Source organism: Hippichthys cyanospilos, chromosome 19, assembly GCF_059441005.1.
Source record: "Hippichthys cyanospilos isolate Australia breed blue-spotted pipefish chromosome 19, RoL_Hcya_1.0, whole genome shotgun sequence".
Taxonomy (NCBI): domain Eukaryota; kingdom Metazoa; phylum Chordata; class Actinopteri; order Syngnathiformes; family Syngnathidae; genus Hippichthys; species Hippichthys cyanospilos.
The window spans coordinates 16,342,240-16,358,235 of record NC_142387.1 but is presented as its reverse complement, the minus strand read 5'-3'; the positions used below and the strand labels follow the sequence as shown (position 1 = coordinate 16,358,235).

The following is a 15,996-nucleotide window of genomic DNA, read 5'->3' as shown; positions in this document are numbered from 1 at the left end:
TTACTCACCCTACCCTTGACCTTTTTCTATTTTTACAGCAACGCAATTATCTTGCTCAACCATGAGTCATTGATTTGCGTGAGTGTTGAGAGAATTGTTTCAGCATTTGGACGTGTTCTCGTCCTCTCGCAGGTAAGCGCACGTAAATAGTGTGCCTTGGTTCAATAATAATGACAGTGGAATTTTTTTTAAATATGTAATCAGAAAAGTACCCGTGAACACCTTAAAATTGCGGCGCATACCAGCTGCACGTCGTCGTTGCGCTGGCGCGCTTTGTCTCCCCCTGTCGGCCAGCAGCGGTTGCCGCGTTTCCTTTGAGTCACGTGATTTCTGCGAAGCTCACACCGAGCAGCTGAGGCGCATTCGCGTGTCGGCAGTCTTCGCAATACACACCCACGGACGCAGATCACAGGAGCGCGCACGCAGCCGCCCCGAAACGCAACAGCACAAGCGGCGGCGCCCGGCAAGGTAAACGAAACTTAAATCCACTTCCGAATTGTGGTCGCCGACATTTTGGAAACCGTTTTGATGCGCTGTCGCCTCGCTAAAGCGTTGTTGTTGTCGCTTGCCGACGGAAATTGCCGAATGTCGACTCGGGAACATTTGCTAGTGTTTATCTTATTCAGGAAGTGACGTCTAGCGGCGCAATTAACTGTGCATGTTTTTGTTGTTGTTGTTGTTGTTTGAATGTATCTCCTTAGAGCGTGCCCGGGAGTTTGGGGGCCATGGCGCCTCCGACGCGATGCACGCGCAAACTACGCTCGTGGATGGTGGAACAGGTGCGCGTGCGCGTGAGTCCGTACTTGGGCGTCATGCGATAAAGTTTTGGAAAAAAAAATTGTAGTGGATGCTGTTTGCAGGAGACAAAAATACCAGTTCTTTATGCACAAAACATCACTTGGCATCTCGGTGCCTAGAAACTATGTTGATGTGAATTTAGTGCTTGGATGTGCTGATGTGCTAAAAGTAATGTGCTGCTGTCTTGTTGCCAGTGAACCAAGTTGAAGTGTGTTAGTGTGTTTGACAAGTGAAAGTAGAAAATGGATCTAGTAGTCCCCGCAAAAAAGACAGTGAGCCTGTCAATAAAGAGTGACGCTTGTTGACAGGTGAGCAGCGGCAAATATGCGGGCCTGAAGTGGGAGGACGAGGCCCAAACCATGTTCCGCATCCCTTGGAAACATGCCGGAAAGCAGGACTTTCGCAAGGACGAGGACGCCGCCATTTTCAAGGTCGGCTGCTTCTCTTTGTTTTTCGAATCGCATAGCTTGTAGCATTTTCTACATAGTCGCTAATTCGGGGTTGTTGATCTTCGTTTGTGTTTCTTTGCTGTCGTATAGTCATTTTCGGTGCGTTGTCATAAATGTACATGGCCCCAGGTCATTGTTTTGCCACCTTTTTTTTACTCATGTGAAAAAGGTAGATTGAGAAAGTTCATCTTTTTTTTCCGCGCCGCAAAATTGCATCGCTCGGGGCAGTGCGTATAAAGCTCAACTAAGCAAAGGCTGCCGATGTTTTGCTGAGAAGTCACCGGAAAACAATTTAGCAATACGTGGCTTCATGTTCCACTCTGTTTGCTCTTGATTTGAAAACAAAAAGGCACTGTTAATGTAATTGCATTGGAAAACATTTAATGACATTTTTTACTAGCTGCAGAAACCGTGTAGTGTCTTCACGGCGACCTGTTTGAGATCCACCGCTCTAAAAGTTATTTTTGTCTTGTTGCCGCTAATTGGAAGCCCGCTAATGGTCATTACTAGGTGCATATTGGGAATTCTCAGCCATGATTCAGACAACAAATATTGGGCGTCTCCCAGCTACAAATTCTAAGCAACCTGGAGTATTGTAAAGGTTTTTTTTGAAATAATGATTTAGATGAATGTGTTTGTCGAGGCGTGGGCGGAGTTCAAGGGCAAGCTGAGCGACGGCAACCCGGCCGGCTGGAAGACGCGCTTGCGCTGCGCCCTCAACAAGAGCCCCGAGTTTGAGGAGGTCGTGGAACGAGCCCAGCTGGACATCTCCGAACCCTACAAAGTCTACCGGCTGGTCCCCCTCGCCGAGCAGGGTGAGAAGCGGCCGGTCGGACCGGGCGCCTAAGATGCGAAAGTCACAAAACCGCCTAAAAGTGCCACACGTGTGATCCAAAGTATTATAACCGCAATTAAATGATATATTTATTGCACCTTAAGTTAAGCTTGGATCAGATCTCCCACATTCTGAGCGGTCCGTGAACACCTCGCCAGTGTGAGTTTGAATGCGGTTGTTTCTCGTTTTGCACGAGTTTTCCGGCTCGAGTTCATTTCACTGTAAATACGCGCATCGTCCCTTTTCTACCAAGTTTGTGATGGTGAGTATATGCCAAAAGACCGCAGTTAAAAAAGGAGTACTTTTCACTTGTGTGGACAAGGATGGACTTGGACGTTGGTTCAGTCCGCTCGCTTCTTTTATTGAAAAAAATGCCACAACAACCTCAGGTAACACAAGTGGAGAGTCTTGTATGATTATTATATGCGTATTTTGTGGTATTCTGCAAACTGGACAAATCTAGTGCTTCTAGTGATCTTTATTTCTTTCTTTTGTATGTCTATCAAGGAACACAAATACCAGAGAGGAAATCTGAGAAAAGCATCAGGAGATCCAAGCGCAGGAGCTGCAACATAGAGGAAGAAGACACTCGCGTCAAGCACTCGAAGATTGCGGACGACGTCAAAACTGAGCTGGTCCGTATCAAGTCGGTCCAAATGTTCAAATTCCAAAAGATTCTCTCCAGTTTGTATGCCCTTAAAACCAAAAAAAAAAAGAAAAGGGAGGCTTGCGGCGCTAGCTTGTTAGCATTCTTTCTCGTTACTTTTAGCACGCTAGCTCACGTAACAATTATTTTGTGTCCGCGCCTCAGCCTAGCGAAGACGTCGGGCCGCAGACTGAACTTCTCCTGCTAGAGCAGCATCCGGTGCTCCAGATAGATGACCTCGCGCAGGAAGTCCGTGAGTTGGATCCGTGACTTGCTGTCGCTGACTTTTGGCTGAGGGGAAAGAACGTATGCCCGGGAATGTTTTTACGGTCATGAGGCTAACAGTCTTCTGTAGCCTTTCTAGGTTCGGCATATCATTTTTGTGAGATGTTTGTTCCGCTGCAGTCACGTGAGCACTTCTCCGTACGTTGGCTGAAAACTCTTTTCTGTTTGTTTGTTTGTTTCTTTTGCACTTTCTCTGCAGCGCTCAGCGAGATCCGACTTGATGTCCGCATTGAGGAGAGTGTCGCGCCTCCTCAGGAAGGTAAGCGCCCACCTCATTCCGTTTGCACCACCGTAGCTTCTATTCTATGCGCCTTATAATGCGTTGCAGCTCCCTCTAGTGGATGCGTAACGCAAGCCCATTCACTACTGCGGCTTCTATTCGGTTCAATTTGTTCCAGATTCCGGGTCCACTTAAAATCAAAACAGACACAAAAAAATTATAATAATAATATTAAAGATGCAAGTCATGATGGCAAATATCAACAAAGTTGTTTTTGTTGGATTTGAATTGCGGCTCAGACAAAGACTCGCTGGACGTGGCGGTGCACTACTTGGGTCGGCGGGTGCTGTCGCGCCACATCCCCGGGCCGGACGTCCGGGTCCTGTACGCGGCGTCGTCCTCGCCGGCGGCGCCGGCGGCGCTGGCCCCCGACAGCTGCTTCCCGCGCATCCACCTGCCCGAGCCGCCGGACGAGCCGTCCTCGCCGCCCGCCAGCAGGGCGGCGCTGCTCTCCCTGCTGCCTTTCATGGAGAAGGGCGTGGCGCTCACCACTAACCGCACGGGCGTCTTCGCCCGCCGCTTCTGCCGGGGACGCGTCTTCTGGACCGGGCCGCACGCCGCCTCGCCCGGCCTGTGCAAGATGGAGAGGAACTCCCGCCCGGTCCTGCTCTTCAGCAAAGACGTCTTCAGGCAGCGTGAGTGCCGAAGTCTCGCAAAAGCGTCTTCCACACGGAAGTTCATTTTCTCTTAAAACAAATGAAAACAAATGACCCACTGTGAATTTAACCTAGCGGCGGCTAGCTTTATGCTAGCTAACACGCAAAATAAAATGTCATACACAAGCTAAGAAAATTAGCTTCGGTGTCGGCGTAATTCCGAGACTTGAAAAAGGGCCGTTCCAACCCGATATCGGTATCGGCTATCGCTCCCATATCGGCCCCGGGAACAGCATGGGATTCTATCTTTGATATTACGCTCACGTGTACGACCTATGCTTTGATTTGGATGATTTCTCTGGGTCCCCAAATTTGTTTTGTATTTATTCGAGTGGAGCATATTTCATTTCAGGTATGAAATTCATGGATTTCTTTCATATTTTAGTACCGCAACCAATCGATTACTTTAGTAGCTAAAGTAATCAAAGTCCTTTGTACAAATGAGATGACTTTGACTGCTAATTCCCTAAAGTAAGTTTAAAAAACAAAACACTGAATGATTTATTAGCCGGCCGGCCGGCCTTTTTTTTCCTCGTTCGCCCGAAAGCTCGGCTGCGCGCCGCGGAGGCCTGCTCGCCGCTGCCCCCCCCGTGGAGACATTGCTCCCACTTTCCACTTTGCGGTTTTCAGAACTGGACGAGTTCCGCGCGAACGGCGGCGAGCCGCCGCAGTGCGGCCTGACGCTGTGCTTCGGAGAAGAGCTCAGCCGCGCCGACGACCCCGCCGCAAAACTCATCATCGTTCAGGTAGGCGCGCGACGGCCGCGGCGCTGCCCATCAATATTCCGCCGGCTTGACGTCTCTTGTCGCGGGCCGGCGTCAGGTGAGGCTGCCGTGGGCCGAGCGGCAGGCGCAGAGCGCCCGCTCGGGCTCGGGCTCGGGCTCGGGCTCGGGCTCGGGCTCGGGCTCGGGCTCGGGCTCGGGCTCGGGCTCGGGCTCGGCCTCCATCCTGGGCCCCTTCGGCCTCCCGGGCTCTCCCGTGGACGAGTTCACGCTCAACCTGGTGGCGGTGCAGAACGGCGAGGAGGCGCCCTGAGCGCGCCCTTTCCCCAGACGTCGCCGACGCCACTTTTCTCCACTTGCGACGGAACCGCCTGGCGCGCGCTAGCATTAGGCCGGAACTCCGCTTGGATTCCCGGATCCAAGTTCCGTGTAGAGGGGGCGGAAAACGTCTGCGCGGCTCTCATAAGACGGAAAGATAAAAAAACAGGTACCGTATTTTCCGCGCTGCAACGCGCGCCTGAAAGCCGCCTTAAATTCCGGCGCCCCTTAACAGCGCATTTTTGAAGGATGACTTTTTGTTTTCTTTTTTTATACCCTCTCGCAAAAAAGAGATTTTTTTTTGTCATTGATCTTAGTCAATATTTTCTTTTTTCTACTCCCAAAACCTGGCATTTGGGAAGGGGTGTGCAGACTATTTATGCTCACTATACATTTCAAGGGAGCCTTTTCCGATGACTCTTTACATTCTTAAACACAACTTGCGTGGAAATAACTCTAGATTGTCAACACTGGGCTGTGGCAACAGACTTACACAAAACAGTAATTAGTAGCGAAATGTTACGTACGTAGTAATATTAGTACGTACTTCAAGTTAGAAGACGAGCCTTCGCATTTTTTCGCGTGTTTCATTTTCTATGGGCATCTAATGTCGTTCATTTAGACGATATACAAGGCCCAATGCTTTGACTGTTATTTTGGATTTTATTAGCAGACGTTTTGAAAATATGTCCATTTGCACAGATTACCGTGCGTATACTGTACGTCGGCGGTTGTTGTTTTTCATCTGCGTATTTCAGAAAGGTGTCACATTTGATTTGTATTGAAAGCGGAAGTCAAGGCAAACATTTTCTGTTTGATACTTAATATGTGACCCCACTTCAGCATTCTGTGTATGTATATATAGATTTAGTTTTTTTGTTATTTTTTTTTTACATTTAGTAGGGCCACAAAAGCGTTGTTCCCCTTTGAATGTATTGTCTGAATTATGCGAGTGTAAACACCGTGAATCATGACACTTAAATAATTCCATTGCAATAGGTTTTCAGTCCAAACGTGAATTCAGAAATAGTAACGTTCTTTAATCGAGTACTCAAGTAATTTATTGAATTAGGCACTGAAAGTACTGTATTATTTTAGATACTAATGTACTCAAACAATATATGTCTTTGGGATGAATGAGTTAAATGCAGCTTTTTTTAGATATTGACATTAACTGAGGATAAAAATCATGGAGAGAAGCCGCATGTTTGCGAAACACAAGTCACTTTTTATTTTTTTAGAAGCTACGCTCTCATTAGTCACTGAAAAAGTTGTCTTGGTGACAAAGAACTATGTTGAAGTGTTGAGGAGCTTCATTGTGGGACAAAGTAGTGCTTTGCTGCTATCTTTTAGCGTCGTTAGGGAAGCAAACTTGTTATTTTATTTTAACAAAGACACTGTGTAAGAGTTAACCTGTTTTTATTCCACACACTGAAAAGTTTGCATCATTTCACAGCATCAGACAGAAAAAGTTCCAAGGGGCGGGGTCTCATGATGCTATTGTCATTTGTTATGTTGTGTTAGAGGAAACAAACAAAACACAATAAAAATGTTTCAACAGCAACGACTGGTCATCCCTCAGAGTTACAAAAAAAAAAAAAAGCTGGATAGTTATTTGACGCCTTTGCGTCTAAATGTTGCCGTTGGCCGGCGAGGCCAACTCGGCGATCTTGCCGTTCAGCTTCTGATTGGTCCAGTCTCTGGTGATGTCATCCAGGTGGCTGTCGAAATCCACCAGGAGCGAGTGGTCGCCCGATTCCAGCATCTGGCTGGCGATGGCGCGGGTCTCCTCCCATTGCCTCAGCATGATCCTCAAAAAAAAAAAAAAAAACATTTCATACGCGGTGATGAAAAGAAATATTGAAGCGGAATCGATCTATGCTCATTTTTATTAGCTTGTCAACGGTGTTTCGCATTCTACGTTAGCATAGCGCTAGCAGACTTTTGTGAGAAAATGTTTAGTCGTTGCGGTTTGAAGTTTATCAATACCAAAACATATATTATGCTAATTTCAGCTAGCCCATCTACGGTGTTTCGCTTTTTAAGTTAGCATTAGGCTAGCGGACTTTTGTGAAAAAATGTTTCTCTATTCGTAGCGGTTTTAAGTTTAGCAATACCAAATCATTTATGCTAACTGTCTGGTGTTACACATTTTATGTTACCGTCAAGCTAGTGAGCTTGTACGCAGTGTATGTGTTTAAAAAAAAACAATATTTGAAATGGCACCTATGCCAGGTGCCATTAGCCTGTCTACCATTTTGTCGCCATCGAGGAAGTGGGCGTTTCTTAGGCATACTTCGGAGGGTTATAGTTACAGTCAGACCTATGCTAGGTTCCGTTTGCCATTTACCAAACTAGGTGAGCATCGAGCTAGCTGACTTTCTTTGGATGGCATAATATTTTACGTGATTACATTTTGTATGTTTGACTCACTTTTGTTAAGTACATTTTACAGTAAGCTAACAGTTTGAAACCGGCACGCTTTGCATCTTCTGTGGAGAAGTTACAGTAAAATGCAACAACTTGAAGCGAGCGCGCTTGGGATCTTCGATGGAAAAGAGAAAGTAGGTCTTTGTTTCTTAAGTTCTGTTGTCGTTTTTCGATGGTTTGTTTTTACACGGCAGATTTTCACACTCCTTACATGTGCTTGTCCTTCAGCATCCATTTGGAGTCCCTGCGCTCGTACATGACGATGGGCGGGACCCGGTTGTCCGGAGACATTTTGCTCCCGTCCAGCTGCGGAGGACGACAAATCTCATGAGGCGAGCGTTTTCATTTGCGGTGAGCAAGACGTTCTAACCATGAGCAGAACGGCGCCGTCGAACTGCTCGGCGATCTTGTCGGCGATCTTCAGGGCTCCTTGCGTCGGGCTGTCGAACGTTACCGCGTAACGTAGTTTTTTTTTCTCCCCTGGTGGATGAACGGCGAACGGCCGAGACTCACCCGCTGTCTGACACGCAGGCATTGGCTTGGTAGTATCCCACAATCCTTTGCTGCGTCTGGGAGCACCACACGTCCACCTGCAAGATGATGATTTTTTAGCAGGCGTCGGTTGGAACGTCTGGATGACTTTGTACCTGTGTGAGGGCCAGCTGGGTGACGGGCGCCAGGGACAGGTGCGAGTGCAGCAGCGGCACGCAGTCGGTTACGCAGACGGCGCCCCCTGGCGAGCTGGAGGATAAGAGCAGCCCGTTGACGCTGCAGCGGGGGAAAAGGCAGGCGTGCAGGTACATCTTGACGTAGGCCCGGCATGACAGCTCCACCTCGCCCATGACGACAGCTTACGGGCGGACTTGCGAGTTGCTACGACTCGTACGAGCGAGCCGGAGGCGAAAGAAAGTAGCTCGCTACTCAAACTGATGGAGAATGTATGGGAATTAGCATCTGCGCTAAACAAGTACTAAATGCGGGCTTGCGCCGTGTGCTCTATAGATATAATTATAAAAACGTAAGCTATCGCATGGATATTTTAACTCGTCAGCAAAATGTAGCGATTAGTGGAAATGTATCACCCAAGAATGAAGATCCTGTGGAGCCTTGTTGACATTAGTCCAGACGAGAGACTTCTGTTGCTAATGCTAAGGGTCGCGTCTATTGCCAAGAGCAATCATTGGCTAACGTCTTGATGCGTCCTTATCTGATTAGAGGGAATGCTTGTCAGTCATTTGCGTTGCTCTTGCGTGATTGGAGGAAAGCCGGTGGCTCGTTTATTTTTCTTCTGTTTTATACCAAAAAGACGAAAAAAATGAAAACACAATGGTTTTCTGTTGAAATATCACGATATCGGTTCGTATTCATTCGTTTTTTATTTATTATTTTTTTTTACGCAAGATTGGCCAATGTCGTTGCACATTTTTACCTGATTGGAGGAGACGCTTGCCAATCATTTGTGTTGCTTTCTCTTTCGCTCAACCTACTCTTGTGTGATTGGGGGCAAACTGGTCGATTATTTTTCTCCTGCGGTATCTTCTTCCAAAAGACCAAACGTAAATTAAAGCGACATGCTTTTTCTCTTAAAATATTATAACTTTGTAAATACGTGTCCATTTCATTGGGCGGGTATTGTTAACCATTTGTATTTTTTCTAACGCAACGATTGGGCAAATATGTGACGCGTTTTACAAAACAGGAGCTAATTGTCAATATTTTTTTAACTACATAAATAGAATTGCAGCGTGTTTCTAAAAGATAAAAAAGCAAGTGTTCAGACGTCTTGTTTAAAAATGAATAATTGTACTTATAATGTCAGCAGGTGACAGTGTAGACCAGCTCTGACAAGTGAACGTCTCTTGGCGTTTGTTTTCCCCCAACAAAATCTCGTTTAAATCTTACGTGTTGCCAAATTTTACCGAACGAGATGTTAATTTGTGTTTAAAATAGTCACATTTCCTTGAATCCGTGACTACATTTCCCGGTTGCAGCGTCGTTACGTAAAGACTACAGTACTTCCGCTAGCCCGTTTTCAAAATAAGATCTCGCTTGCAACCTTTCGTCGCTCGAGCGCCCTTGCGATCACGGCGAGTGGCAAAGCGAGCTTTTAGTTTGAAATTGCGGGTCATCGCCCAGCCTCGAGGATCTACCCGGTCCAACCTGAGACCCGTGGAGGGAGGAACGGGGAGGGTGGCCGCAGCCCGCAGTTGACGTCCGGCCAAGCGATGAGGCTGCGCGTGGCCGGAGCCGTGCTGCTGTCGGCGGCCGCCTACTACGTGTACCTGCCGCTGCCCGCCGGAGTGAGCGAGCCGTGGAAGCTGATGCTGCTGGACGCCCTCTTCCGCGGCTTCATGCGTGCGGTGAGCCCTGTGACAGGACGGCTGCCCCCCCCCCCCCCCCCCCCCCCCCCCCCAAATCGATCGGGGGAGGGGGAGAGGCTCTTGTTTGTTTATTATTTCACCTGTCCGTGAACAAGAATAACAAGAAGAAATGCGCCATTAGTCACGCTCATGTTTGTGCTTATTTGATTTTAAAAATAGGCACCAGCCGAGTATTTAAAAACAAATGATTTATATCGGGTAAATTAAAATAATAACACTTAAAAATCGTATTTAGATTGAAGTACTTTTCCTCATTGATTTTTTTTTTTTTTTTGTAATTAACATCGTTGTAATACATGTATGGAGATTTGGTGATAATTAGAGTTGTGCGATACCGCTTCCTGATACCAGTGCAAGTACTCGACGCTTGAGTTGTCACCAATACCACTAGGACTTTTGTTTCACAACATTTTTCCCCCCTAAGCAATGGCAGATCTTTCCCCAAAAACACAACGTGGCAATTTCCTTAAAAATTCAATGACAAATTTCAATTTGTAGTCTCGAGTTTGTGACTGTAAAACTGCTCCAAACCACTGGCCAATACGAGTATCAATGTTCATTGTAAGAACAAATACTTTGGCCCCGATATTACTGATACTTGCTGTCGGTACTTGTCTTTTCCGAGATAACATGCTTCATTACATACTCTTAACTCTTTCAATGCTACTCAGTAAATCCCAGATACTTTAAATTGATACTTAAGTACACGGAGGACATTAATTTCCAGATACTTAAAAATATAATCCTTACTTAAGTATCTGGGATTGAATGTCTGGACTCCTAAAAAAAAAAGTAAAAATACGTCCCTGGGATTGAATGAGTTTTATGATGTATTTTTTTCATAGAAGAGTGCCACGTAGATTGGTCAATTTTTTCGAGCACTTTGAGCGATTTCTCTTGGCGTGTTTCTCAATCGTTCACTTGGGTTTGCCACCTTTAACCTGTGTTTGCGCAAGCGCTGGCTGCCAAACGGGCCCGACTCGCTCTTCTTGAACGCGGCTCCCGGCCGATCGCTCGCGGATGACCCCCGGGCGCGCTGTGCCCGCAGGGCGACCTGGCCCAGGCGCTGGGCGTGTGCCACCAGGCGCACCTGCTCAACCGGGTGGCGTCCTGGGCCGAGGTCGTCGAGGCGCGCTCCAGCGACGCCGTCTTGGTTCGCGACGGGGAGCTGGGGGGCGTGCCCGCTCGCATCTTCCTGCCCCTGGGGGGGCTCGAGCCCAAAAGGGGCGTCGTCTACTTCCACGGCGGAGGCTGGGCGCTGGGCTCCGCGCGTGAGTACATAGCTAGCCACGTATCCATCCATCCATCCATCCATCCATCCATCCATCCATCCATCCATCCATCATTCTTTCTTAACTAACTACAGCTTCAAAGCTAGCTACCAAGCCTAATTTCTTATTTATTTCTATTTGTGTGTCCGTCCGATTTCGGCCCTGGTTTTACCGTGGCTCTGCAGCAGAGGTCACTGTTGCGCCAGAAAACAAAATATGAGTCACTGTGGCCTTGCAGCAGATGTCGCTGTTGCTCCAGAAAACAAAATAAATACAAAAGTAACGTGAGTTAGGAGAGACTGTAAGGAATTCACGTGAAGAATCACATTTAAAATTTGTATGTATGTAATTTCACTCTCTGGGTGATTGCAAAATTGACGCAAAATGACACATTAAATAATTGGAAACCCGGGTGAGAATTTTTAATTTCGTATTATACGTTTGAAGTCCCAGGTACTCTATTACGCCACAAACAAGGCCACCTTGGATTTGATTGACTTCTCATGACTCCTCCTTCACAGGGATGCGATCGTATGACCTGATGTGCCGCAAGATGGCGGAGGAACTTGATGCTGTTGTCATATCTGTTGAGTGAGTATTTTCAACCCTAACGCTATGTTCATTTTTATACCGCTGTGCAATGTTCTGTTGTGTACAGCTCGATCGTAAAAAAGTTAACTAAAACCTAGGTAAAAGTTAAATAAATATTCAAGGGCGAATATTTTCAAAAGATTCAATGAAAATCTTGCATTTGAACATTACACTTGAATCATCCTAAAACAATTGGGTCGTTAAAGCGTTTTTAAGTGGTTATTTCTTTCACCACCAGAGGGAGCCCACGCAGCGCAATTTGAGAATGGCAGCATTCATGTAAACCTCAACAAATAAAAATCCCATTCATGTTCCTTTTGGTTGTTTGTTTTGTGCCAACGACAACAGCTACCGTTTGGCCCCCGAGGCGGTGTTCCCGGACCAGTACCACGACGCGCTGGCGGCGTCGCGGGCCTTCCTGTCCCAGGAGGCGGCCGAGCGTTACGGGCTGGACCGGGGCCGGCTGTGCGTGTCGGGGGACAGCTCGGGAGGAAACCTGGCGGCGGCCGTGGCGCAGGAGGTGACCCGAACTCGCCGACGCCGCCGAATGTACACGTTCTGACCGAGGTTCCGCACGCGCAGCTGGGCTCCGACGCCACCCTGACTGCCCGCTTCAAGGCCCAGGCGCTGATTTACCCGGTCCTGCAGGCGCTGGACTTCCACACCCCGTCCTACCAGCAGAACCGGGCCGTGCCCATCCTCTTCCGGCCCGTCATGGTCCGCTTCTGGCTTCTGTACCTGGGCGCCGACCCGTCCCTGGAGGCGGCGCTGCTGGCCAACAACCAGAGCGCCCTGGACCAGGACGCCCTGGGCCCGGCCGCGCGGTCCCGCCTGGACTGGACCGCCTTGCTGCCGCCCGAGCGCAAGAAGGACTTCCGGCCGGCGGCGGCGGCGGCGGGCTCGCCGGGCCTGCTGGGGCGGGTGCCGGGGCTGCTGGACCCCAGGGCGGCGCCCCTGCTGGCCGAGCCAGACGTCCTGGCCCGGACGCCCGAGGCCTACGTGCTGACGTGCGAGTTCGACGTGCTGCGGGACGACGGGCTGATGTACGCGCAGAGGCTGCGGCGGGCCGGCGTGCGCGTGAGCGCCGACCACCACCCGGACGGCTTCCACGGCTGCTTGTCCTTCGCGCATCTGCCCGTGGCGTCCGCCGTGGGCCGCCGCGCCCTGGACAACTACGTGCGATGGCTGGACCGGAACCTCTGAGCTAAAAAACGGGCCCTTGCCTCTACGCCTGGAGTTTTTCAGCAGCAAACCTCCGTCCCACGTACTGGCAAGTATGTCTGAAGGTTCTTCTGGGCTGAAGGCTAAAAACGCAGCAGGATTCTTTTTTGCCATAATGCCACAGTCTATTGACATGTGCATGCGCAAAATAAATGATTTTTTTAATAACATTTACAGAGCTAAATGCTAAAAACAGCATTTTTTCACCAAAAGGCCTCAGAACGCTGACTCGCTCTTCTTTAGCATTTAGCTTTGCTAAATGCTAAAAACAGCAAGTTTTCCCATAATACCAGTCTATTGACTTGCATCCAAAATGTATGTTTTTTTTAATAGCAATTCCCATAATGTCACAGGCAGTTGACTTGCACATGCACATAAATGTTTTTTTTATAGCATTTACCTAGCTAAATGCTAAAAACATAGCATTTTTCCCCATAATGCACAGATCATTGACTTACTGTTGTTTAGCATATAGCTATGCATTGTCAGGAGCATAGACTAGAAGCCACAGTTTATAATTGACATGCACAGGTCAAATTTGAAGAACTTACATGCCGATGAGGTTATTTGATTCACAGTTTATGCGTGGCACACTGGATTATAAGGTGCGCTTGTTGCACAGACTTGGTGCACAGACTTCTTGAAAAGAACTAACTGTCAAACTGTCTCGGAGTGACAGACCAGACCCGCTGCCAGGAACACAAGGCAAAGAAGAAAAAGAAAAAAAACAAGCCAAAGAAGAGATTGACGCTTTTTATGGTTCGATTGGATCACTGGAAGCTTCCTGCTTTTCATTCTCGCTTTTGGCCTTTCGCTTGGAAAAGTTCAGCCCGAACAATGAGCATGGGAGCGGGCTGGCGTGCCCACACAAAGTACTACATGATATATAATAATAAGAATGTATGTGCAATATAAGCGCGCCAAACTGGAGCGAGATCCGGCAGCTTTTTTGAAAAGGTCGAGCTTTTCTGCTCTTTTGCGTGGCCGGGGAGATGTTGCGCAGCGTATACCCACCTCTCAATCTTTTTTTTTTTTTCAACTTTCCGTCCACCATTGTCTGGAAGGGTCACCTGTTTGCTATTTTTGCGCTCAGGCCAAAACTCTGCACAATCTGTGCCAGCTTGTGGCCTTTAGGAACTATGTTGAAGTGGGTTGAAATAGCTTTGTCTCTTTGTCTTTAATGAGAGCAGTTTGGTGATTTTTTTTGCATTTGAATGTCAGTAAAGCCTTTGTTTACTTTCCTTCATTCACTCTGCCGGGATAGGCTCCGGCGCCCCGCGGCCCTCGCGAGGATAAACGCCGAAGACGATGGCCGGTGAAGGGAAGGGGGCGGGGCAGCCGCAAGACGAGAGGTGCCGCTTGGGTACGCGGGACCTTTCGCTTCCCGCTTAGGCCGTAAAACTTCAATAAGAATCGAAATGTGCGGCGCGCGAAATGTCCCTCCTACGCGAAGGTTTCACGGTTAAAAGTTTGAAATATCCTAACGGGGCCTTTTATCGCGCCCGGCCGGCGGAACAGCAAGAACCGGAATGAGGCCGTCGCCTTTTGAAGTGTCAAACCTTTTTAGGCTCAAAGTCGGGCCGGTGGAAGCGTGCGCCGCCTCGCGCTTTGTTCCGCACAGACGCGCTCAATGTGTGTCCTCGCGGCGTCAAATAAGTTCAGCGGGCTTTTTGAGTGAGAAGCGCAATTTACGAGGCCTCGCGGGAACGGTTCGGGGCAACGATGACAACTACTGATTTGTGTCGCGACGTCGTCGCCGTGACTACAAAGAAAACCGTGCCGGAGTCCGGGAGGAGGACAACTTGTTCCGCTAAAAAAGCTAAAAAAATAGGCTGGCTATTAGTCGTTTTGACGCTGATAAAACGTCGGGCCAAGACTGACGGAACGGGAGATTTCATTCGTCGTGACGATTTTTTTTTTAATTAAATTGCCGTATATATTTGGGAGCGTGGAAGTGTAAACAAAGTCTAAATAGGCAGCAAGCGTACATACTGTACATGCACCCAGGTAGGACTACTGTAGCTAGCATACTAGCATTAGTTTGCGGCAGCTGCCAAGTGTGGCTTGGAGGTCAACGTTTGAGGTCGAGTTCTCGTCGCAAGCAACTCATTCGCTGCCGTTGACGTCTCTATCAGTCGCAGATTGACTTTTGCTGGGTTGGGAGTGAATGATTTGAAAAATACGATGCCTTTTTCTTTTTTTCTAGAGAGTCTGTGATTCCTCAAAATCTTTTCCTGAAAACAAAAACGACTTTTCCCCCCCAAAACAAAAAATTCATTTCTTGGAAAACTACTTTGACAATTTCTGGGAAAACTCAGCCAACAAAACAAAAAAAAAAGGAAAGAAAAAGCTTTTTTTTTGGCTTGAGTTTGATTTTTTTTTGGATAGCTTTTTTTGTGTGATTTTTGTGGGTAGCGGACCAAACGCCGTGACGCCTCGCGAACGGCGAGAACGCTCACCCGTCCCCCTGCCGGACCCCCGCTCGCGCGCCCCCTTGTGGCGGTCTAGCCCGGGAAGGGCTCTTTCCCGCCATGTGTGCGACACATGAGCACTAACGAGCGACACATGCGCCCCGATGTCGCGGAAGATTATTGATTTGTTTTCAGCTCGAGGCCGCTTTCCGGCGCCGCGGTTTGGCCGGCGACCAGCGCCGAGGGCGGGGCCAGGGCGTCGCGACCTTTCATGCTGCGGCCCACAGCAATTAACGCACATGTGCGCGCCCGCACCGGCTCGCCTCGCAGCGGCGCATCCCGCCATATTTAGAAGCGCTCGCGGATGCGTTTCCCGTTGTCGTCGCTTGGAAATCATCTTTATTCCATTCGTCCACGCTTCCCGCCGACAATTTACACCGCGCAACTAACAAACGTCAAGTTGAAATGAGCTACCACTGACATTGTGCATATTCACTTAAACGCACATATGTAACATACCACTTCGGGCTGTTGTTAGCACGTCATGAGCACTTCAGCAATGACATCACGCAGGAAGCACTTTGCATGGCCCCAAACTAAACGTAAGTAAAGTTACATGCTCAATATAATCCCAAAAAATGGAATAGTATTGCCCCTGGAAATGTAAAGTAAAAAGGTACAAATAAAACGTCCTAAAAGGTG

The 15,996-nt window shown here is 48.3% G+C and overlaps 3 protein-coding genes across 6 annotated transcripts; 2 read left to right on the top strand and 1 right to left on the bottom strand.

The window, feature by feature from the left end:
- The first annotated feature begins 24 nt into the window (after nt 1-24).
- irf9 (interferon regulatory factor 9) lies at nt 25-6,553 on the top strand. The gene is made up of 10 exons (XM_088441961.1): nt 25-468; nt 702-779; nt 1,107-1,229; nt 1,891-2,062; nt 2,590-2,717; nt 2,894-2,981; nt 3,213-3,272; nt 3,533-3,928; nt 4,580-4,695; nt 4,772-6,553. Exons 2-10 carry the CDS (start codon nt 726-728, stop codon nt 4,982-4,984), a joined length of 1,350 nt encoding a protein of 449 aa, XP_088298087.1. The 5' UTR covers nt 25-468; nt 702-725; the 3' UTR covers nt 4,985-6,553.
- Nucleotides 6,392-8,615, bottom strand: emc9 (ER membrane protein complex subunit 9). 3 transcript variants are annotated; one of them, XM_088441967.1, is made up of 6 exons: nt 8,502-8,615; nt 8,067-8,160; nt 7,933-8,009; nt 7,790-7,859; nt 7,631-7,725; nt 6,392-6,800 (listed from the first exon to the last, which is right to left on the bottom strand). In XM_088441967.1, the coding sequence occupies exons 1-6, from the start codon at nt 8,534-8,536 to the stop codon at nt 6,620-6,622; spliced, it is 552 nt and encodes a 183-aa protein (XP_088298093.1). In that variant the 5' UTR covers nt 8,537-8,615; the 3' UTR covers nt 6,392-6,619. The 3 variants fall into 3 exon arrangements, with proteins under 3 accessions (XP_088298093.1, XP_088298092.1, XP_088298091.1); XM_088441966.1 differs by having other exon boundaries at nt 8,067-8,187; nt 8,502-8,551; XM_088441965.1 differs by having other exon boundaries at nt 8,067-8,603.
- Nucleotides 8,194-15,996, top strand: LOC148408167 (neutral cholesterol ester hydrolase 1-like). Of its 2 annotated transcripts, none has more exons than XM_088441963.1 (5): nt 8,194-9,779; nt 10,849-11,071; nt 11,593-11,662; nt 12,011-12,182; nt 12,311-15,996. In XM_088441963.1, the coding sequence occupies exons 1-5, from the start codon at nt 9,645-9,647 to the stop codon at nt 12,863-12,865; spliced, it is 1,155 nt and encodes a 384-aa protein (XP_088298089.1). In that variant the 5' UTR covers nt 8,194-9,644; the 3' UTR covers nt 12,866-15,996. The 2 variants fall into 2 exon arrangements, with proteins under 2 accessions (XP_088298089.1, XP_088298088.1); XM_088441962.1 differs by having other exon boundaries at nt 8,748-9,779; nt 12,245-15,996.